A 25999-nucleotide genomic window follows, 5' to 3' on the forward strand; every position below is an offset into this window, starting at 1 on the left:
TCTCCATTTCTCCACGCAATTATTTTATATTATTTTATTAGTCACAAAACCGTAATATTCGGCCATCCACCAACAATCTTTACATAATCCGATGGCTTAGCGAGTCAGGCATGCGACCATAACCTTTATTGGGATAAAAAATGACTTTTAAACACCATCTTTATCGAAAACACCGTCAGCGCGCACACGCAAAACCTTTACGTGATCATAGCCGCCTCTGCTCAAGTGCACTGCACCACGTGATGACCCGTGACGCGCGAGTGAAATATTTTTTATACAATCTTAAAACGTCTCCAAAACATCCGATTTTTACCAGAATTTCGACAACCGAGTTTTAAGCGTCATAAGCGATCGCAAAAACCAGACAAAATTAAAATTGAAGTTAAAACGAACTCGTAACGTCGAGCGAAGCAAAACTACTCCATTTCTCCACATGAATTTATGGAATTATGTTTAACCTCACGGTGACCTTGACCTTTGACCGATTTTGACCAAAATCTAATCAGCGCTAGCCATCACCCTCCTGAATCACGTGGTGTAATTTGACATTGGTCGCTTCTTCCGTTCTCGAGTTATCGTGCCTTCAAACAAACAAACAAACAAACACACAAACAAACAAACAGAAACGGAAGCGATCAATATACTTACGAAATCTTTAGCTTTCGTAAGTATCAAACACACAAACAAACACACAAACAAACAAACAGAAACGGAAGTCATCAATATACTTCTGAAATCTTTAGATTTCGTAAGTAACAAACAAGCAGAGACAGAGATGGGTGAAAACAGAACCTCCTTCACCTTCAGTAGCAGAGGTAATAAACACTTTCAAATGGAGCACTTCACCACCATTAGAGCATTTAAATTGCATCAGATGTGACAATAAATGTGAATCGTTGCTCCCAGCTTTCTGGTTCGATGACAGAAGGCACCATTTGCATTTTTGCCACCTACATTCCGACCCCATTTAGAATCCCGTGCCAGCACGAGCAGCTTGTTTGTACTTTAAACGTGTTATTAGCGCATTAAAAAGAAACCTCACAAGTTAGGGAAGTTAAAAGAACCAGTTTTAAAACAATGTCATGAGCAATAAATATAAAGGGAGGTGATTGGGGGGGGGGGGGAGAGGGCTCAAAGAAAGGAAAGTAAACTGTTTTTCCACATTGTGGCACCAACAGTACAAATCTATGAGACCATAAAACACTGCACTTCCTGGTTTCTGTTTATATGACTGGCATTTATATCCATGATGCTCATAAAGCTTACAACATTGAACATAATCAGCAAATGTACTTGGTTGTCCTCGATCAGCAATGATTTAGCATCACAGAGTGGGTGGTGGATACTTCATAGAGACCTCTCTTACATTAATGTGAAAAATTTTGAAGAGCGGATATTTTTTTGCTTTTTTTTGTGCAACAACCTCAATCATCTTCTTGCGTTGTCTGCCAACAAAGTGGCCTATCACACCAAGTAATTACGCTGCCACCCAGGAGACAAGAGGAAGGGAATGCTTTTGGGCTAGGGCTTGGCAATTGTGCATGGGGAAATTATGTGTGCTCTCATGTAAATGCACATGCTATGGGGAGCACAATGTTTATGGCCCAGCCAAGTTTGACAATGAGCAATGCTATTTGTGGTTCATTTCTTGATCAGCTTAAATAATTATGTTACAATGATTAATGCAATTTCTTGGCCTGACAGGATTGCCGAAACGTACGCACACTCACTTCTGAAATGTCGAGTCTGGGTTTGAATCCTGACACAGGTATAAACTCTCACCCTGGTGTTTTGCAGGCAGGGCGAGGAATCAATGTGTGTGGTGTCCATGAGAAGGTAATTACAGAGGAGGACCCATCTTCCAGCAATGGTTGTTGGAAGATGTTAAATATCCCATGGTGGTTTTTGCAAACAGTAGTTGAGCTTTTAATGGCGCCCTGGCCAAATTCAACATTCCTGCCCCCTCCAGTCGAACGTGAGGCCTGGCCAGCTGGTTCGTGAAAGATTATGGCCAAATACATTCCCCAGACGACCCCACAAAAAGTTCCGTGACTTCCGGGCATTAAAGGAGGAGGCGGAGTAGTTGTCTTAAATAATTCCCCCATCTCAACTGTATTTACATTGAAAATGAAAAGCACTCAACACAACCCTAAACCACTTTCTTTCAACTCTTCAGCATTTACAACAGCCATTGTTCAAAAAAAACTTTCATACACACCGTCTGTCATAATTTAACTTCCAAATACTCGTGAATTTTCTCCGAAACAATGAAATTTTGGAAGAAAAATAGGATCACATTTTTGTAGAAAGGACATGAAGACCGATATTGAAAACAGACGCCATCCAATGTAAGATTGTATACCCAATAAAATGCAAAGCTGTGTTGTGTAAAAGCTGTTGTTAAAGGCCCTGTCACACCTTGACGTTTTTGCCAGCGTATGCCAACGTATGAAAAATTTGGCGAATACGCTGACACACGTCGAATACGTTATGGGTAAGTTTTGTATACATTAAGAGCACGCTGAAGCACGCTGGCATACGTCGTAGTACGCCGAGCTCGTCGACAAATTTTAAGCATGCTCAAAATTTTTTGACGTATGCCAGCGTATGACTCACACGTTCCACATATGCTGGCCATAAGTTGTAGGCACGTTAGGCGATCGTTGACACACGTCGACACATGTTACTAGTAAGTTACTCATAAGTCGAAACACATCGAGGTAATGTTTAGCGTACCCGAAACTTATTTCTAACCTATGAGTAACGTGCTTTGAACCTATGTGTAACGTATCTCCAACGCATATTGACGTATATAGACGTATTCGACGTCTTCAGGACGAACACAGAACTTACTAAACGTGTTTCTAACTTACAGCTACCGTATAATGTCGTATTGGCAGCGTTTAGGGGAATTGGTATATAAAAATGGGGTTCACAGGAGGAACCTGTCAGTGTTCCAGACTCCATGGTTTTTTTTCTTCGGAATGACGGTGATGTTGACACTTCGATGTCTAGTGCGGTTATCATTTGAATCGTCGAGCGGCAGCGATTTAAATCGTTGAGCGGCAGCCTATTAATAGGCTACGCCACGTGATCGTCGGCGATACGCTGCCACGCTATGCATAAGTTAGACTATCATGGGGCATAGGTTGTGAACGCCGACAACACGCGAAGCATTCGTTGGTATAAGTTATCTATTAGTTATCGAAACGTTCTGTGTACGGTACTAATATGTTATGCATACGTCCAACTCGTTATTGTATGCCCAAAACTGAAAAAAAACATCAATAGTTCAGCGTACGCCAGCGTTTTAGATACATTTTGATACGTTGCCATACGCTGGCTAAAACGTCAAGGTGTGACACAGGGCCCTAACCAAAAATCAATTTTCAATCCAAAAATGCAATTTTTAGAGACCAAATTGGTTGTCAAATAAAGTCCACATTGTGACATTGTTGGTCTTTGTGTCCTTTCATTGCAGGATGCATTAATTTTAGACAATGCATTTCTGGCTTCATCATAAGGCAATGCATTTAAAAAGCACAAAAACATTCCTGGTACGAAGTGTTTAAAATTTAGAACAGCTTCACATATTATCCAAATATTGGACAATCATGGCTTGACTATTCATTATGTCCATAGAAATGCTTACCCAAGTAGAAGGCCACAAAATCAGCAGTGAGCGCAGGTTGGCGACTGAGCTTCCGCCGACCCTCACCAGGTCCAGCCTCGGCCATCTCCGTGGGCACCACAATAACACTCATGCCAACCAGCTCAGCTTTGTTCAGCATGGCACGCAGAACCTTGGCGCTGCTGGTCAGGGGCCGTGGAAGCTTCTCACGAGGAACCCAAGGGTTGGGCTTGGTGAGTCGGGTCTGCTCAAAGCGGGCGCGGTACATAGAGAGCTTGGCATCAATGCGAGCCTGCAAGTTAATGTCCACATCCAGAACCCAAATCAGATAACAAGATTACTTTTTGTAGATGTCTACATTCTTCATTTGAGATGGCTTGTGAATAACTGGATCTTTCTAGATAATTGTGGGGTTTTTTGTTTGTTTGTTTGCTTTTGTTATTTTGGGGGGGTTGGGGGGGGGTTAGCGGTTACATATTTAAAGGCAAATAAAGAGTATGAATGAGATTACAGCATTTTAAATAATGGTGTACACTATGAAGGTTTATCCCTGATATTATGAATTACATATGTGTGACTAAGGTTCGAGTTAGTGTAACACACACACACACACACACACACACACACACACACACACACACACACACACACACACACACACACACACACACACACACACACACACACACACACACCTTTACTGGAAAATTCATTCAGACTCCACGGTACACCAAAACAACACATTAAAACAATACAAAAATATCTAAATACGTACTTGAATTTCAAACCTTCGCAGGCGAATGCAATGATACACAAAAGCGTATTGAAGGTTACTTTAAAAAAGAAAACATCCATGTCAAAAGGAACAATTTAGCCGATTATTTTCTAAACCAATGAAGTTTATCTGAATAAAGTGGAAAAGTTTGTAAAGTTTTTTTTTTTCCGCTGTAAAACAACTGAAAACAATTTCACATTGTCCACATTAAAACACAAACTGGAATGGAAATATTGACAAGACTTTGGAGCATATTACCTCCGCTTCAATGCTCATGTTGGAAGCGGTTTTCCCATGAGGCATCTCATTTATCATGCATTTCTGGTCAAAATATTCCCAAAAAGGAAAATGTGTAATTGTTTGAAACAAGAGCACACTATCCTACAAAAGTGTTATGAGATGCACAATTTTATTGACAATGTGTAAACAAACCATTACATGCGGCCAGGAAAGAGCCTGCTATTTGTGCCCGAATCGCAGCTGAGATTTTGACTAGTTTGACATGGGATTATTCACCATTTTTCATGGGGTTTCTCGGAGGCATTTCAGATTTTGTGGTCATTGGTACTGAGCTCATAAGCGGTGTTTGACGCATCCCACAAAACTGATCATCACGGGTGAACAAAATGACCTGACCCTAATCTACCCGTACTCATTACTTAACAAAGCATGTTTCTCCGTTTTAAGCTTCGAGGACACCCATTCTTTGCACCACGATGTGACAGAATACAATGACCACACTAATGTGATCAGCTGCTTCTCCGTAGCTCATCAAAGTTATTCTTGTACTTGCCATAGATCCCAATGAGATCCAGAACCATTTTTCCACATTGTGATCGTCTGATGTGATGAAATATCATTTTCAATGCTTTGCCAGATAGATGATAAGAGTAGGTGTTGCCTGCAATATTGCATTTCATAATGATGCTGGTCACGTGCCCTTTGGCTTATTAAATCCCTTTGGCTCTTTTCTCCCATTATTCTTCTTTTATTATTTTACCCCTTTGTTTTATTTAACTTGATATATTGTTTATTACCCTCGCCGAAGGAGGGTATTGAATTTAGGACTGTTTTTCTCTGTCTGTCTATCTGTCCGTCTGCACAGAACTTTTGTGTTTTTCTCCACAACCACCAGTCGGATTGAGACGAAATTTTCACCATTCGTGCGACCAGTGTGACCACTCCTCATTTTCATAAATGCCAAGGTGAGCCAATGAAAAAAGCCAAGAATTCACAAGGTTTCGGAAAAGCGATGATAATAGCAAACCTATACGCCAAGAAAACCTATAGAAAACCAAGACGCCAAGGTGAACAACGAATAGCCAAGATCTTGTGATAAATTTCCCCTGGTTGGGGGTTACGGTCATCTCTGAAGCTCTGTAGATGTGGATCTCTGATCGGCTTAGAATGGCTTCGATGTCGTCTTGTCTTTTGGTTCAACGTACAGCCGAAAGCCCGGGAGTAAAAAGGAAAGAAAACCTCAGAAACCAAACTACATTTCTGAGTTATCCGGAGATAGATTTTGAAAATGGTAAATTTGGAACATTTATGATCAATGTGTCTTCAAAAGGATAGAAACCGGACCTCAGAAATGAAACCGCATTTCTGAGTCATAAATGGCGGATGATATTTTGACAATGGATGATTTCACAAGTTTACAGCATCGGTGACCTTGACCTTGAATCGTATCTAAAGTCATACCATCGTGCATCACTCATCGACCCCTACCTACATACCAAGTTTCATAAAGATCGGGCGAATTTTTTTTTTGACCGTATCACATTGACGATTTTTCCAACTTTGAAGACACGTGACTCGATAACCAGGATGAATTTCAAAAAACCGGCCCAACGAAATTTAGATATTGTTCCATATTATCAGAATCCGAAGGAATTTCGAATATCGGATCATAAACGGTGGAGGAGATAGATTTTGAAAATGGACGATTTCGCAACTTTGGAGTGACCTTGTCCTTCAATCGGGTCAAAGGTCATACCGTCGTGCATCCCTCATCGACATCTACCCACGTACCAAATATCAAGAAAATCGAAAGGAAAAAAATGGGGAAGTACGGACATCGAGACTGGTTTTATTAGGTCATCTCGTCAGAGATGACCTAAAAAGCCAAGGAGTGGTCACACTGCGTGCGACTACTCGTGAAGAATGTTTTAATGATAATTGTGACGTCGTGTGTCATGTGGTGTGGCAGCCATGTTTGAAAAACGGAAAAAATGGAACTCTGTGTATGAAGCCGCACCAAGGAAATAATTGAAACTTGGCACATTGCAAGTGCTCCTCATGAAAAATGAATGTGATTTTTATATGATGTCATAGGTGCCTTCGTTATGACGTCAAAATTGCATATGTAGAACGCTAATTCCGATCAGAATGAACATTTTTGAGGGTTATCTCTGGATAAAATGGTCCACAATTTTTTTTGATTACTTCGTCAGTCACAAGATTCAGCAGCCATATTGTTGTTGTTTTTTAACCTTCTAAAATCTTCTTCGAAACGGCTGAACAGAAAAGCCAAATTTTACACATATGACCGCCTATCCATGAGGAACAAAAGGTTCACACATATGACATCATAAGTCACATGGTTTGGCAGCATATTGGATTTACACCAAAACATATAAAAATCTTCTCGGGAACAGCTGGACAGATCGAGGGGAAACTTCACAGATATGTTCCCCAAGCCATGTGTGTACAAGTTTGTTCAGAAATAATTGATGTCACATGGTTTGGCAGCCATATTGGATTTAAGAAAAATATTTAAAAAATTTCAATGGAACCGCTTGATCAATCGACGTAAAACTTCACAATTGTGATCTCGTCGTGATGCGGGATAAATGTTTTAATTTTCAACTTGATCAGATAGATGGGTCTGACAGCCAGAATTATTTAATTTCTTGATATGGGTTATTTATTTATTTTGAATAAGGCTCACTTGGCTGTGCCTGGATGGGTTTGAGGGTTGAGGAGTAGCAGCTGAAATGCAACTCTTATCCATGTTCCTCTTCATGACTTCATCTTTGCTATTTTCCTTGTTTGGGGTCCTTCTGATTACTCCAATGCAGGACTTTACTTATTTGGTCTTCAATTCGATTTGAATTGAATTTATTTTAATGCCATTCTGAATTCGATTGAATAATGAATAATAGTAATAATAATAATAAAAAACATCATGAGTCAGGGACAGGTGTCCGATCATAGCGGGATTGCATAAAAGCGGGACGTCTTGTTACCCGGTCATCACTGCCAACAGTTATAAAGTGGCAGTTCTAATTATGTCTTTTATTAACTACGTTAAACACCAGTACACAAACACCACACAAAATACACCACACAAAAGAAGTCATGGCGAGGGTTTGCAATCTCCGGTTGTTCTTTTTCTTGTTCATTTTTGATATCGTTGCATTGTTTACGGCTAATTCTTGGTTGTTCTATAATTATTTTACAATTGTATTTTATTGCAACATTATACATTATGGCGTCTTAAAAGGATTTTATTTTTAAATGATCAATTATTTTTCTGTTTAATTTTCTTCTATGATGTAAATCACGTGAAATTTGACATGCTGTTGCAATACGTGGAATTTAATAAATAATTTTATTATAATTACTATAATTTTTATGTTCTCCATAATGTATTTAGGATCGGTAGGACAGATTAATAGTCCTGGTGGAGGTGAAGCACGCGAGCAAATGATAATCATTCCTTATTTGAACGACAGTAAATTGAACTATTCTTTCTCTGGGGTATTCTACTGTGATAAAAAGGAAATATTATTCTTTGACTATTATCGACAGCATTTGTTGACAGCAAATAATAAATATGATAAACATTGCACATCAACACTTGAAAAGGGGTGACAGTTCGCTTGCACACCACATCACATTCCCTGCACACCACAAAGTCCTGGCACGAACACCATCGAACATGTTTGGGAACGTATGAATCGAGTGCTGTGGAAAGGCCGACCTTTGCCAAATAATACACAAGAACTGCAAAGAAATGTACCCCATGTTTGGTAAAATCTGGATCAGATCATCACACAGAGTATCACTGATATAATCCATTCATGGGTTCAACCTAGGTATGATGCCAAAGGACAGGCTCCAATAGAAAGGGTTTGACATTAACAGTTGCTCGGGGAACCTAATTTTAGCATCGGGCACCAAATTTTACAAATGGTAGGGCAAACTTTACAAATTTCAGCAGGGGCTACTTGCAGCTTATGTTGATCTCTGCAAAGCGTTCGACTCAGTGAATCGGGATGCCCTCTGGAGGATTCTTGGTCTTCGTGGGGTGCCCCCAAACCTGATCAATCTGATGTCTGAACGATACTTTGGGAATTAGAGCGCTGTGAGATGTGGTGATACCACCTCCAACATATTTCCAGTTGTTACTGGAGTTTGTCAGGAGTGTGTACTGGCTCCCACACTTTTCAACCCTTGTATGGACTGGATTCTGGGGAGTATGTCAGAGAGATCAAGCTGCAGTGCATCGTTTGGGAATGGCAAGGTCTCTGGCCTTGACTTCACAGACGATGCAGTCATCTTTGCAGAGACTCTGGATATCCTTTTGGGGGCCCTCAAGGTGCTGAATGAGGAATCAGAGTCATTGGGATTAGGAGTTTCCTGGGTCAAAACTAAGATCCATGCTTTCAATGACATCTTGGATGCTGCTATTTTGTATGGACCTGTTTGTAATTTTGCCATGATATTCATGTCTCTGCTGGTATTCATATTCATCAGATATGTGTGTATATATCTATGTATATATATATATATATATATATATATATATATATATATATATATGTATATATATATATATATATATATATATATATATACATACATATACATATACATATATATACATATATATATACATATATATATACATATATATATATATATATATATAAACAGTCATCCCCCATTTATCACGGGGGTTACGTTCCAAACCCTCCCGCGGTAAGTGAAAATCCGCGATGAATGGATGCCTCCCCCAAAAATGCCTAAAAATTCCCAATTTTTTTATAAACACGATTGGGTTTGATTTCTATATTGCGAATGTTAAACGCTGTGCGGTGTATTAACACGATTGGGTTTTATTTATATCGAGTGAATATTAAACGCAGGGCGGTGTATAAACACGATTGGGTTTGATTTATATCGAGTGAATGTTTGTTAAACGCTGGGCGGTGTATAAACACAATTGGGTTTGATTTATATCGAGTGAATATTAAACGCTGGGCGGTGTATAAACACGATTGGGTTTGATTTATATCGTGATTATTGAACGCTGGGCGGTGTGTAAACACGATTGGGTTTGATTTATATCGAGTGAATATTAAACGCTGGGCGATGTATAAAAATGATTGGGTTTGATAGGCTCCTGATGTCGGCTTCGTCCTTCTTGATGTAGCGCATGGGTGATTCATTCAAACCATAATGGCGTCCAACTGCGGCAAACCTTTTTCCTTCCCGAAGCATGTCAAGCCCCTTAACCTACTCCTGGAGCATCAGGACCTTCCTCTGGCGCTTCGGTTCCTTGCCAGAAGCCTTTGAAGGTGCAGGGCGTTTGGGCGGCATCGTGGGGCTTGGAGAAAAAAGTAGAAAATATTCGAAGTTCACAAGCGAAACTTTGTCTCGTGCGTTGTGTGACTAGTCGAGCGCCACACGTGATAATTTATTGCTTAAATAATTTATATTTTATATATTATTACCACGATGTACCAGAGGAATCCGCAGAAAAAATTAGTTACGTTCCAAGGGAAAACCCGCGATGAATCGGGGGAGCGATAGGTGAACCGCGATATAGCGGGGATGACTGTATATATATATATATATATATATATATATATATATATATATATATATATATATATATATATATATATATATATATATATATATATATATATATATATATATATATATATATATATATATATATACATATATATATATATATATATATATATATATATATATATATATATATATATATATACATATATATATATATATATATATATATATATATATATACATATATATATATATATATATATACATATATATATATATATACATATATATATATATATATATATATATATATATATATATATATATATACATATATGTATATATATATATATATACATATATATATATATATATATATACATATATGTATATATATATATATATATATATATATATATATATATATATATATGTATATATACATATATGTATATATATATATATATACATATATATATATATATATATATATATATATATATATATATATATATATATATATATATATATATATATATATATATATATATATATATATATATATATATATATATATATATATATATATATATATATATATATACATATATGTATATATATATATATATATATATATATATATATATATATATATATATATATACATATATGTATATATATATATATATATACATATATGTATATATATATATATATATATATATATATATATATATATATATATATATATATATATATATATACATATATGTATATATATATATATATATATATATATATATATATATATATATATATATATATATATATATATATATATATATATATGTATGTATATATATATATATATATATATATATATATATATATATATATATATATATATATATATATATATATATATATATATATATATATATATATATATGTAGGGTAAGAATACTGATTCTGGCTCACTTTTCCCCATGTAAATGAATGGGGGATTTTCAGCGATTCATATTTTTTTCCCTAAAAATAAATCCCCTTTTTATCCCAAGGTATATTTATTTGTCTCCCCTTTTAACTTGGAGGTTGAACCTCATTGAATTGAACACCTGGGGGTTGAACAGCTCACTCATTGAACCTATAAAGATTTGTTCATTCTCAAATTCCTTCAATAGTTTAATTTTCTTTGCACAATAATCCCCATCTAAAATATTGACAAACAAAACATTTGAATCTTTATATTTTTTAAGATACCCCATTTGTGCCATTACGAAATGATAAACTTCTCTTAATGCTCTTGTTTGACCACCTCCTGAGCCACAGGTTATTTTTTGTTAAGCCCCGCCCACTTTTCTTTAAGCCCCGCCCACTTTTATTAAGCCCCGCCCACTTTCCACAAGGTATTCAATAAGCCCCGCCCACTTTTCTTTAAGCCCCGCCCACTTTTGCTAAGCTCTGCCCACTTTTCATAAGGTATTTTTTCTAAGCCACGCCCACTTTTCCTAAGCCCCGCCCACTTTTGCTAAGCTCCGCCCACTTTTCATAAGGTATTTTTTTCTAAGCCACGCCCACTTTTCCTAAGCCCCGCCCACTTTTGCTAAGCCCCGCCCACTCTTACATCATTTCCAGTTCATCTCTGACTCACAAAGAAATCACTAGAAAATTACAGGATGTTATGGTTTTGAAAAATTTCCCAATGAAGGCTTGCCTAGGCTTGCCCAGGGAATTTCCAAAGGAAACCACACCCACCAGTCTTTCTCTATAAAAGCTTCAAACCCAGGCTCCATTTTAAACATTTGTTTTTGCTGGCAATGGTGTGCTGTGTGCTTGTCTCGAACTCTCTGTCTTGTATGGAACTAAACCTTCAAGTTGATGAACTGGATTCAAACCTCTTATCTGTTGAGGTAAGATTTTTATTTTCCTATTTTCAAACTTTGATTGAAGCATACTCATTTAATAATTAAATAACTTAATTAATACATTATTATTTTCTCTCACAGGAAATTGTATCTGAAATACAAAATGAAAATACTGCTTTTGCTACAACTTGGGAGGAAATTGTTGGCTTGGTTGAAGACCTTATGAGCGACCAAGACCTTGAGTGGGATGACTTTGGTGTTCCTTGGAACTCTCTGTCTTGTATGGAACTAAACCTTCAAGTTGATGAACTGGATTCAAACCTCTTATCTGTTGAGGTAAGATTTTTATTTTCCTATTTTCAAACTTTGATTGAAGCATACTCATTTAATAATTAAATAACTTAATTAATACATTATTATTTTCTCTCACAGGAAATTGTGTCTGAAATACGAAATGAAAATACTGCTTTTGCTACAACTTGGGGCGAAATTGTTGGCTTGGTTGAAGACCTTATGAGCGACCAAGACCCACAGAACGAGTTCGTCCTTGATGACCCAACCAAAGAGTTATACCTTGGAGACCAGCAAAATCCTGAAAAAGAGTTTTACAGCAATAGTACTCATTGTGAGTTATCAAGACAATACCCACTGAACAAGTTATACGTTGATGAGCCAGAATACAAGTTTTACCTTGGAGACTCACAAATTTTGAAAAAATCAGTAAATGAGTTCTGCCTTGATGGTTTAAATAACTACCTTGGAGACTCAGGAAAAGGGTTCTGCCAAGATGGTTCTAAATATGGGAACTACCTTGGAGACTCACAAATTTTGAAAAAATCAGTAAATGAGTTCTGCCTTGATGGTTTAAATAACTACCTTGGAGACTTGGAAAGTTGGGGTTATTTTGAAGACTTGAAATGCTACCACTCTTTGGGATTTAAACCTATCAAGAAAGTTCTTACTCCCTCTTTCTATGTCATCAAACCTGAAAGCCTTAAAAGACAGAATTGGAAGAAGAGAAAAAAAAAAACGTAAAATATATATATATATATATATATATATATATATATATATATATATATATATATATATATATATATATATATATATATATATATATATATATATATATATAGGTGGAAATCTCATTTTGAAAAAGACTGTGTTGGGTGAGGATTGAGTTGGGGTTGAGATTTTGAATGTGAGGGTTGGGGTTGAGATTTTGAATGTGAGGGTTGGGACACACACACACATACACATCAACAAACAAAAGTTAAGCCTTAACTATTCAGTTGAGGATTCTGTGTTTGGGGTTCACAGATGTAAGAACGTCCACCCCTTGACACACATTATATACTGTTATACACCTCGGACTTGGCCCTCGAGTGTCCACAACGGTGTATAGTAGGAGGGAGTGAAGCGCCAACCTATTGCTCCCATTGCACACACACACACACACACACACACACACACACACACACACACACACACACACAAACAAAAGTTAAGCCTTGACTATTCAGTTGAGGATTCTGTGTTTGGGGTTCACAGATGTAAGAACGTCCACCCCTTGACACACATTATATACTGTTATACACCTCGGACTTGGCCCTCGAGTGTCCACAACGGTGTATAGTAGGAGGGAGTGAAGCGCCAACCTATTGCTCCCATTGCACACACACACACACACACACACACACACACACACACACACACAAACAAAAGTTAAGCCTTGACTATTCAGTTGAGGATTCTGTGTTTGGGGTTCACAGATGTAAGAACGTCCACCCCTTGACACACATTATATACTGTTATACACCTCGGACTTGGCCCTCGAGTGTCCACAAAGGTGTATTATCTGCTTAGTTTTGTCTTTTGTAATTCCTGTGAATAAAATGAACCTAAAATCTCTTCCCCTTCCAAATCATATATTTTATAAGTCCAAGGAACTGTATCTATTACATCAACAATTTTAAAAAGTTCTTTCGTCCATCGTTCAGTAAAACCCTTTTCAAAATGAGATTTCCACCTATATATTCTTACGATATCACCAACTTTGAACTTAGGTTTTCTGACATTAATCTCTTTTTCATATTTTAATTTTGTAAATGTTTCTGATGGCTTCATATTCGTTGACGTGTGAATCGTGTCATTATACTTATCCACAATATCCTGAATAAAAGATGACCATTGTTGTGAACCGAGTTGTGTGAATTTTTTATATAGTCTCTCTTTTAAGGTACGATTAAAACGTTCAACAACAACTGCCTTCCCTTCATTAAAGGTACTGTATAATGTAATACTGTTATTTTTTAGAAAATTCATAAATGTCTTGTTATAAAACTCTCTACCCTCATCAGTCCACAATTTTTTAGGTTTTCTCTTACTTTTATTAAATATCTGTTGAAAAGCTAACATAAGAGTATTACCTGTTTTGTTTTTTAAAGGGACAACCCATGCATATCTTCTCCTCAAATCAATAACGGTTAAAGCATACTTGTACCCCTTATCATTATTGAGTTCAATCAAATCAGCAGACCAGATATAATCAACTTCCTTGGAATAAACTTTCCTTCTCTGAAACTTTGTGAATATTGGTTTATGTAATTCATCAGCTAATTGCTCTTCAGTCTTAATGGCATCATTAGAGCCTATAAGTTTTTTGAATTTCCAAGTCCAAGTTTCAATTTAGCACTAATCATCTTCTTCACGATGAACCTATCAACTTTTTCTCTCAAGGTTGGATTTTGTATCAGAGACAAATTATACAACATTTCTCTATCGGCTTCATGCTTTTCTTCCAACGTTGTGGTATTCCCATAATCAATATCGTGTCTCATGCACACTTCATCAACTCTATTGATTGGTTTACTCCAGGATTTAGGATTGCCTGCCTCATCTAATCTTTTATCCAAGTTTGTGCCTGGACCACAGAAAGAATACCCTGGAAGATGTAATTCCCCTGGTATTCCAGTAGTTGTAAATTTACTTCCTGATAAAAACTTTTGTATATCTCCTCCGAGTTTGTGTTTGGAGATAAATTGATTTTTTTGAACCACACACCGAACATATACCTTTTTGTATAACCCTGTTATTTTTACTTTTAATATATGAAATATTTTTAGTATTAGTTTTCTTTTTACATTTGAGACAATAACTCATTTATTTATGAGAAAAATTCCTGCAGAGTGCAAAAACCTTTTTAGTTTCCAACATGCACATTTGAATCTTAATTTTTAAAACATAAAGAATCCTTAGAAATGCCTTCACTCTCTCCTCCATTTATTTAAGGAAAAACTTGAATTAAAATGAATAGCTTGACGATGTCAATAGTCTTGAAGAAAATATTGCAAATAGACTTGTCAATTCTTTGTTTTCCTCCTCGGTGGGTTGAGTTATTTTCTGTAATACCACCAATCTTTTTTGAATCTCACTGGTTTCCATATTTTGATATTTATTCAGTCTCTCTCTTTCCTCCCTCTCTCTCTTCTCCTTTTCCTCCTTCTCTCTCTTCTCCTTTTCCTCCTTCTCTTTCTTCTCCCTCTCTCTCTTCTCTCTTTCCTCCCTCTCTCGATTCTCTCTTTCCTCCTTCTCTCTCTTCTCCTTTTCCTCCTTCTCTTTCTTCTCCCTCTCCTCCTTCTCCTTTTCCTCCTCTTCCCTCTCTTCTTCAACTCCTTCCTCATCCCTTACTATCCTTGAATCGTTTACACCCCATAGAATATTATACATATATTCATCAGGATTTCTTGTTATTCCTGTATCCAAAATAATTTTTTTACAACAGGAAACCAATAAAATTTCTTTTGAATTTCTAAAAGAGCCTTACCTTTTCTTAACCTTATAATTTTTTCATTATTTAACATTCTAATTAAATCTAAAGTTGTCGGTTTATCAACATCAGCATAATGCCAATCTTTTATTGAAAATACCTCATTCTTATGTTGTAGAACATATTTATTAAAATACCGAATACCCTTTTCTTGAAGGTATGGTTGGACACAGAAATGATAATTTTCTTGAAGCCTTCTTGCTGTCATTTATGTATTAGAAATATATGTTAGAATAATATTATGGCACGAAACACCTCCCCATCTTCCCATAGTTAAATCATTTTGTATTTCCTTACTTATTATATATAATCCTGTTTTTTTCTGTTTTCATGAGATAAACAAGGGCAAAACCATTATTATATTTACCCTTATTAAATTCTTTTATTTGTTGTTTACTAATCGTGGCTCCACAAAACTCATTCTCGATACCAAGTGCATAATATTCTTCCTTACGAGACTGATTTAATTGTTCCAGGTCTTCGAGGTTAATTTTAAATGACCAATTATACCCTAAATCATTCATATCATACCCCCATTGTTCTATTCTCATACAAACGATACGCCCTTCTTTATAAAAATTTATTTTAATTCGAACTGTGAATTCTGTATGACCTGGAGATAATATCAACACTTCTGTATCTTTGGAATACACAGCCGTTTTATTTAAGTATATATATTGTGATAAATCGTTTAATCTCACCAAGTCATTCGCGTCAGTCGGGCTTGGATAATTTTTTAATTTATAAGCATTTTTCATGTTAATATTTTTGTTTATATTATATTTATGTCGTTCAGCCTGTGCCTTTGTATAATAATTTGATAAATCAATATCCAGTTCTTGAGAGACACCAAAGATAGAACCATCTTTACCAACATAAGTCATTTATATTAGATTAAAAATAATATCATAAAATTTTTTATTTTTGTTGAGTTGAAATAACACATATAGACATAATTGACCACAACACTTGGAATTTAATTCTTGGACTTGAAATGTTTGATAAACACCATTCTGTAAGAATTTTATGACTTCAACAGGTGGTGGAAGACCAAAACTATCAAAATAATATTTGTCTTGATTATTAAAAATACAAACCCAATGAGAACCATTCCCATTATTATCTTCTAAGTTCATAATAATATTCTTTGTATGTTTCGGCACATTTGTTAATTCATCTCTCATACAAATAACCACATTATGAATTTTTAATTTCTTACAATATTTGGCAAGTTGTAAATTTGATGTTGTATTCTTTCCAAATTCTTTCAACCACTCATCAATGCTCATTTATTTATTAGAAAGATATAATCCATTACCTCTTTTCGTTAATTTTACACCTGCTTGTGCTATAGAAGAAAGCATATCTCCAACTAACAATCTCGCTTTATCAGGCAGACCTTCAAGTTTTTCAGCAAAATCTACAATTACACCACTTCCACTAATTTGTTTCTCCAACTCTTTGTTATGTCTTTCCAATTATTTTTGAGCCTGGAGTTGAGCCTTCCTTTCGTTGGCAGTTTTGACCGCTGTTGAAATACCACCCGTCAATGCTCCAACCGCACTTAAACCAGCAAATAAAGGAATTAGAAATGGGAGAAATCCTCCACTCGTCTCTCTTATTGAATATTTTTTCAACATTGGTTTTGTCATTTTAATTTTAAGTGAGCCAGTGTCATTCAAGATTTTAACCTGTTCTCTTGTGAGCAAAACATCAATTCTTACTGCTCCTTTTCTCTGAATTGTATTAACGTTAATCGTACAAGGCTTTTGATTTTGAACACAAGATGATAGTTTATGAAGATTGATCTGATTAACATATACCCCAGTTGGTACTTTGCCACTCATTTATTTAACAAAAAATTATGTGAGACTAATCATCACACCATTATCTGTATTAATCTGCAATTCTGTTTCTTCCAAAAGCAAACAATATGTATCAACTTCTTCACTCTCTCCTCTTTCAATGTATAGGGAAGTATCCACTCGATTAGACTTTATAGTTTCCTTTTGAGCGCTCAGGTCAAACGCATAGATTGTATACAAACTTTTAAATGCTGTCATATCCAAAATAGGTTCTTTATTTCCATTACTTTCACACACCTTTTGGTAAGACTTGTATACTTCAGCAAAATCATTTTTTTCCCAATTAATTTCCAATCTATCTCGTGGATAAAATGTTCCATCGAGAGAAACGCGAAGTTGTTTCACCTTAGCATTATCACTCAATGCATTATTCTTATCAGTCGCAGTATCACCATCTGGCTTTTTAAAAATCATCCACAGATATCGTGGCTTTCCTTCCAGAACACCCAAATTCCACGTGTAAGTAGTTTGATTGAGTTTAACGTGTTGACATCTTCTTTTGAGGTATGATACACTGAGTGGTTTCTTTGAGTTAAGTCTTCGATTCAACATCTCTTCTGTTTTAAGATTAGGAGTATATTCACTGATATACCAACTCATCTCCTCAATTACAAATTTATTCTGTTCACCAAAAGCACTACCAACACCAAAAAGCAATCTATTTTCATTATCATTCCTTTGTAGTTGAAATCTAATTTTAAGACCATACAGAACTTTATCATAATCACAAAATCCAAATATACCTTTAAGAGGAACTGCCACAGTAAAACTATTTTCTGCTTTTGTATCATCATTATACATTCCTTTCCTTTGAATATATCCAGGGTCTGTGTTTGTTCCCGTTGACATATCAGGAATAAAACCTTCGACAGACCCCTTTCCCATTCTATCACTGAATGTATAGAGTGTAAATTTCATCATTTCAGATACAGCAGAGACATAATCAACCGCTTCAACTTCTTGTGTTCCAATATACAATCGCACACTATCAAACATTTTCCAGAAGAAATCATTTACAAGTGTAGCGTTTGTGTTATTCCCAGCCTTAGTGAATTTAAATTTACACAACAAGAAACTTTCGGAGAGATTCAAATAGGTTTGTTGATTATTTATTTCAAAACTTTTTGTACCATTTGTATTCCAGTCTGTTCCAGTTATTGCATTTACCTTGAAGTAATCTTCTTTTTTAGTGGAGTTTGAGATAATAATAGTATCATCCAAATCATAGATACTATCAATTGCTTCCATACTTGTATTTATTTAGGAAAAAAGATGTTAAAACTTTTGAAACCCTGTTCCAAGTATTTGAATTATTTTCTGTCGTTCTTGGGGGACAACTGAGTTTTACCTTTCTTAATTTCTTTTATTGCTTGTAATTTATGAGATTCCTTCTGAGCATCTTTAATACTCTTTACAGCACCTGCTACATTTCCCACAGCAGAAGCAGTTGAACCAATTAGGTCTTTATGTTTAAGAATAGTTGAACCAATACCCATGAGAGTATCAATTATCCCATCTCCTCTAAATTGATGTCCGACACCCCTTTGTCTCTTAGGTTTATAGTATCCTCTACCAAGATACATACCTTCACCCTTGTAGTATGGGGAAAGGAACATCCCATCCCCTGTAATTATTTTATATTTTCCCAACTCGTGTTTCCTCACAATAACCATCGTATTTATTTATTGAAAAACTTCACGTAGGTGAATTCTGATGGATATAACTTCTCCATTAAAAGAAATCACACGATTATCTTGGTCGGTTATCCTAAAATTTACTCTGTGTATGGTTTTTCCTGACACAGGTAGATAAACCAAATTTTTAGGTTCCATATTGAATTTATAACCAATTGGGGTTGAGTATGCGCTGAATGAAAATATTGTATTTGTTTTTTTTTCCATCATTATAAGCACCATCAATCAAATCACAGTGAATCAACACCGAATTTATTCCTGAGGATATTTGAATGACATTATCACTGTAAAACGTCCCATTAGTTTCAATCTTTTTTGAGGAGAAACCTAATAACTCTCTAAATGAATTATCAATTGTGAAATCAACCTTGTAGTTATTTTTAACTTTAATCGTTGATTTTGAAGTATGTTTTTGAATGTTTATAACAATATTTTTTGGTTCATCACCCTGTTCTTTCATAAGACGAGCAATTTCGGAAGATATTTGAGAAATCTCGTATGCTCCGGGTGAGACTGTTATCGTTTTGTATCCACTTCCCGGATTATAACTAAACTTGTCATTTTTCTCGGTTATATTAAATAAGGTATTATAAGTTTCCATGGACAATAAAGATGCCTCATATTCTTTTGTTGTGTCAAGTTGTAGTGGGTATGGGAATGAAGATGTGTGGTCGCTTGTTGTGAAATTAAAACTCAGGATTGTGCTTCTCATCTTATTTAATATGAGATAAAATGTCTTTATATTGAGATTTATTAATTATTTTCATGTTCATCAACTGGTCTAAAATGGCTGATGCTTCATTAAAACAATTGTTATTTCCAGCCTTCTTACTGCCTAACAACAATAACAGTCTATTAACTAATTGCGATGGGTCATTTGGAAGAAAACTAATACCTGAACCAAGGATACTTAAAGCCTGAATAATGTGTTTCTCCTTCTCATTCTTCCTACTTTTACCAGAAAGAATAACCTTATAATTTAGAGTGTTCAGCAAATCAATATATACTCTATCATCATTATTTTCCATATCCAATGGTTTATCAATATACTTTGATTCATCCCTCACAGTTGAACCTTGTCTTCCATCTTTTGTGAGAAGAAACATTAATCTCGGAGTTAGTTTAACAGGGGGTTGAGCAGAACTTAAGAACCTTAATTCATCATTAAATATCAATACCATTTCTTGAACAAGATGAAATATTGCTGGTTGTTCTGTTGGAATGAGTCCTGCTTTGGTTTTTGAATCCGCTGAATATTCATTGTTTTGAACAGCATTCACAATATAATCAGGGGGTTGATTAATCTCTTCCAGTTGTTGAAATAAACCTTCATCATATTCTAATTCTCCAATATGCTCTAATTCTTCCTCCGTCATTTGACTGAAATCTTTTAACATTTGGAGCTTTCTGGGAGTATATTCTACTGTGGGAACTGTGGAAACATCTTTCATTTTTCTTGGGAAGTTTTTAAAAGTGGTTTAAAAAATTTCTCTTGTTTTCTTTCAAATACTTCTTCGCCCGTTAGTTTCTGTCTGCGTTTCTTCTTTATGTCTTCCTGCTGTTTTACAACTTTTGAAACCAACTCTTGATGTTCCTTAAATCTTCTTGCTCTTTCTTTTGTATCCATTTATTTATTGTAAAATATCATTTAATGAATTATAAAGATTAACAGGGAAATTTTCCTTTTCTTCATCATTCAAGTAGATGTGTTCAAATAAATCCTTTTCTTTAAATATTTCATCAAATTCTTTATTAACATTAATGCGAGTTGTAATTTCTTCTTCACTAATCCTTGCATCTCTGCTTTTCATACGTTTGCGTTGAGTTTCTTCATCAACATCAAAACCGAATGATAAAATCTTCACTCCGCTCAGATATTTAATAATTTGTCTCGTTCCTTCTGGATTAGTTTCTAATATCCCAACACCACCAGATTTTAGTTTCTTTAACTCACTCTTACAATGTGAATATTTTGTTGTACCAAGAGAAACCTCCTCAAATATTTGTCCTTCATTCCTCAATCGCATATGTTCCTCCACTGAAATATAGTGATAATCTTCACCTTTTACTTCTCCAGGTCTTATTGCTCTAGTTGTTGTTGATACAATGCGTATCACGGGGTGTTTTTTAAGTAAATTTACAATATTCTCATTTGTACTACACAAGAACCTTGATTTATGAAAGTCTTTTCCAGAAACAGATTTACCCACAAGATTTATAATAATAGTTGTCATTTATATATGTAATTGTTTATAAAACAAAAAAAATATATCCCTTAATATCTCATCTTGTTTCACAACAATATATTTATATTTTTCAGTCGTGTGCTTCATGTAATCCTCAAATTTCTTTTTACTACATAATGTAGAACAATTATCTCTCCAAAAATTATTGATATCTATTGAATTTAACTTGAATAAAATAAAAGTATTAGCATTGTTTCTGATGGAACGACGAGGAAGTTGAAAGTACGATTGACTAAGATAAATACAATTACAAGAAGAATGTCTCCCTCTTGTGTAGTAGCTGTCCATTACCGTTTGGTTTCTCTCATTAACACAATCATCAAAGATAACGAGGTTCTTTTTTGATTTATCCAAATCTTGGGGAGACGGTATATCATCCGTATTATCACTAAGAATACAAGTTATAAGATTTGATTTCTTTTTACATCTCTGTGTATCACAAAATAGTTGAATTATATCTTCAATGTTATAATCATTTAGGTTTTTTTGACGTTTAAATAAACCGATTATATCTTCTTTTGAAGACCAGCATTAAAACCTTGTGAGAGTAGTTGATACTCTGGTTGAAAACTCGACTTTGTGAAAATTATTAAATTGTCATAATCTAAAAAGTTGGGAGTGAGGAGCATTTTTAAAAGTAAGCAGGTTTTTCCACATCCACTTGAACCAACTATGAGACATCTTAATGAATTTGGGAGATTTTTATGGTTGTTAAATTTTATCTTATTTTCCCAAATAGGTAAAAAATCATTCATTTATATATTTGAAAAACAGGTTATTTAATTTATTATTGGCTTTTTTAGAAACTCTATATTTTATCCTAAGTTCAGGTTTAATTTCAAGATAATCCATTATTTTATTTATACAATATCTTGTGTTGATATTTCCCTGAAAATTACATCCATGAATAATACACAACAACAATCCTTTGAACATTTCTCTTATATGTTCAGTTTCTTCCCTTGTAAGGAAAGGTGTGTTATCATCCTCATACTTTACATTCATTTCTCTAATCAATCTTGTAAAGTAATTCATTTTTGGTGTAAATCTAAAAGAATTATTTTCCTTTTTATATTTTTTATTATCATTAATTAGAAGATAATCACAGAATATACATTGTTTATAGGCTTTTGACTCTGTGTTTAATCCCCGTCTTTCACACGCAGGACAATTCTCAAATTTGTCATATGGAGAATCAGGAAAGTCTAGCATATTTATAAAGTAAAACTTTACTTAAACTGAAATTCATCTATACTTTCAGTTGTATATTACCATCGATATCGATATACTCTATTTCATTATCAGATTCAACGACAACATTTTTTATATTAAAGGTAATTTTAAAATTATCGTTAACTACTATTGAACGAAATGTCATTTCACCTGATATATTAACATCCTTTATTTCATCAGGATTTACATCTTTAGGGTTGTTGAAAAAAATACAAATTTCTCCTTGCATATTACAGATGGTCTTATCTTTTCTTTCTAAAGCTTCATCCATAAGGTTTTTGTTCTTTGATACTTTTTCTTGTTTCATTGCTTTTTCTAGTTTTGAATATATTACTAGAAGGAGAGGAGAAACTTTTGTTAGAGATACTTTAATTGATGTTCTACCAGGTATACTAAAAGCCCTTCCACTGAAGGAAATTGAAGAACTCATATTATTTACCATAATAGTTTTTATCCAATAGTTGTTATATTTATCTTTGTTCAATTTTACATCCTTGACATATTTCTCAGTATCTTTAACAGATGAAGAGATTGATTGAAACTTGTCTTTTGTGTCTTGAAACATTGTATTTATTAAGTGAAAAAGTTGGAGGATAAAATGTTTTTAAGCACAGATTCACCTATAAATTAAACGAAATTTTCATCAAGAAAATTTTAGTTTAAGCAAAGTTTTATTCTATAAATATGGTGAATACAACGTACTGCGATGTTTGTAATCACGAATATAAACATTATAGAAAACACCTCCGAACCAACAAACACACATTTAATCTATTTCATCAAATATCTCCTCTTGAGTTGGAAAGAAAACATTGTGATATCTGTTCAAAGGATGTTTTGAAGAGTAGTTATAATCAACATCTTCAATCACAAAAACACAAGAAAAATGAGTTTAAAGTAAAGGGAGACTATTATATTAAAAACACTGATGGGGCATTTAAAGGGCATATAAAAATAAGGATTTTTCAATTTGGAGAACCCGGTCCATCATCAATAGTTGAATCAATTGAAAGAGTGAAACCCGATGTTGAAAAATTTATTAAAAAGACATTAAAAGAAATGAAAACTTTAAAGTTTTATATGGGAGTGAAAATGAATATGAAAAGACAAGATGAAGAACATACTCCTTATATGAGAACAGGTCTTCATTTTATAACATCATTTCAAGATTTTTTGAATAGTGGGGTTTATGAAGAACTATCAAGACAAGAGGAGGATGTTGATAATACAGTGGTAGGAAGTGGATTCAATATTAAAAAAATCATCTTTTTAGATATACACATTCTAAAGTCAAACCCTCTTAAAGCTTCTTCTTATATTGAATTACCAAAAGAAATAAAACGAAAGAAGGCAGTTGTTAATATTAAGAACAATGATAATAAATGTTTTCTCTGGTCTGTTCTTGCTCACTTTCATCCACCAAAATGTAATTCAGAAAGAGTAAAACAATATATGAAATATGAGAATACCTTGGACATGAAAGATTTTAAATTCCCAATGCCACTAACAGATATTCCTAAATTTGAGAAAAAGAATAATCTTTCTATTAATGTATATGGATTAACGGATACAAACAAAGTTCAAATATTAAAAATTTCAAACAACTATAAAAATGAAGAAACACACATTGACCTTTTATATTTTAGTGTTGGAAAGAATTCACATTACACATACATCAATAATTTATCAAGATTAATCTCTTCTCAGGTATTCAGAACAGCAAACAAAATATATCCTTGTAAGCGATGTCTTAATTCATTTCATACAAAAGAACGATTAGAACAACATTCAAAATATTGTAGTAATCATAAATCAGCTGTAATTACAATGCCTAAACCTGGTGAAAAGATTTATTTTGAAGATTATAATAAATCTATCATGCACCCATTTGTGATATACGCTTATTTTGAATGTATCCTTAAAAAGATAAATACTGCTTCTCCTAATCCAAAAGAACCATATACAAATAAATATCAAAAACATATTCCTTGTGGTTTCTGTTATTATATCAAATCATCTGTTGGAGAAAAGTATAACAAACTTGAACATTATCGTGGAAAAAATGCTTCACAAGAGTTTGTAAAACGATTAGAAAAGGATTGTATAAGACTCACTAAATTAATGAAAGAAACAAATGAACCGATGAAATTAACCAAAGAAGAAAAATTAGAATTTAGAATGAACAATATCTGTCATATTTGTGAGGGGGAAATTAAGGAGTCTAAAGTTAGAGACCATTGTCATCTTACTGGTAAATATAGAGGTCCCGCTCATTCCTGTTGTAATCTTAATTATAAATTACCTTCTTTTATTCCAGTCTTTCTTCACAACAGCGCCAACTATGATACACATCTATTTATAAATGAACTTTCAAAAACACCAGGGAATATTTCTGCTATAACAAACACAAGTCAAAAGTATATTTCATTTTCAAAAATGATATTCACAAAACCTTTAACTCGTATTAGGTTTCTAGATTCTTACAAGTTTATGGGAACACCACTAGCCTACCTCGCATCAAATCTAAGCTCCACGGACTCTTTTCCAAATCTTAATTCATTCTTTCCAAAAGAGGAAATTCTCACTAAAGAGGAAATTCAGATTAAAGAGAGAATTCAAAGTAAAGAGGAAACTCTAATTAATGAAGAAATTCTAACTGAAGATGAAATTCTAATTATAAAGAAAATTCGAACTAAAGAGGAAATTCAGATTAAAGATGAAATTCTGATTAAAGAAGGAATTCTTACGAGAGAGGAAATTCAAACAAGGAATGAAATTCAAAGTAAAGAGAAAATTCTTACAAGTAAGGGAATTTATCCTTATGATTATATGGATTCATTTATGAGATTTAAAGAAACACAACTTCCTTCAAAAGAAAGTTTCTATAATAACCTTTATGAAGAAGAGATAAGTGATAAGGAATATAAACACGCACAAGAAATATGGAAAATATTTAAGATAAAGAACCTTGGAGAATATCATGACTTATATCTAAAAACAGATGTTTTATTGTTAGCTGATGTGTTTGAGGCTTT

General features: G+C 34.2%; 1 protein-coding gene across 9 annotated transcripts in view; it reads right to left on the bottom strand.

Moving 5' to 3' along the window:
- PHF14 (PHD finger protein 14) overlaps positions 1-25999 on the bottom strand; it is a 333451-nt gene that overhangs the window by 72447 nt on the left and 235005 nt on the right. For 8 of the 9 annotated variants that reach the window (XM_085873138.1, XM_085873144.1, XM_085873141.1 and 5 more), the window contains one exon: positions 3653-3923. In XM_085873138.1, coding sequence (XP_085729264.1) covers positions 3653-3923 — 271 coding nt within the window. The remainder of the gene's footprint in view (positions 1-3652; positions 3924-25999) is intronic. The other variant, XM_085873140.1, reaches the window with a different exon arrangement.

Source organism: Eptatretus burgeri, chromosome 3, assembly GCF_056783735.1.
Source record: "Eptatretus burgeri isolate ZD-2024b chromosome 3, Ebu_testis_v1, whole genome shotgun sequence".
NCBI classification, from domain to species: domain Eukaryota; kingdom Metazoa; phylum Chordata; class Myxini; order Myxiniformes; family Myxinidae; genus Eptatretus; species Eptatretus burgeri.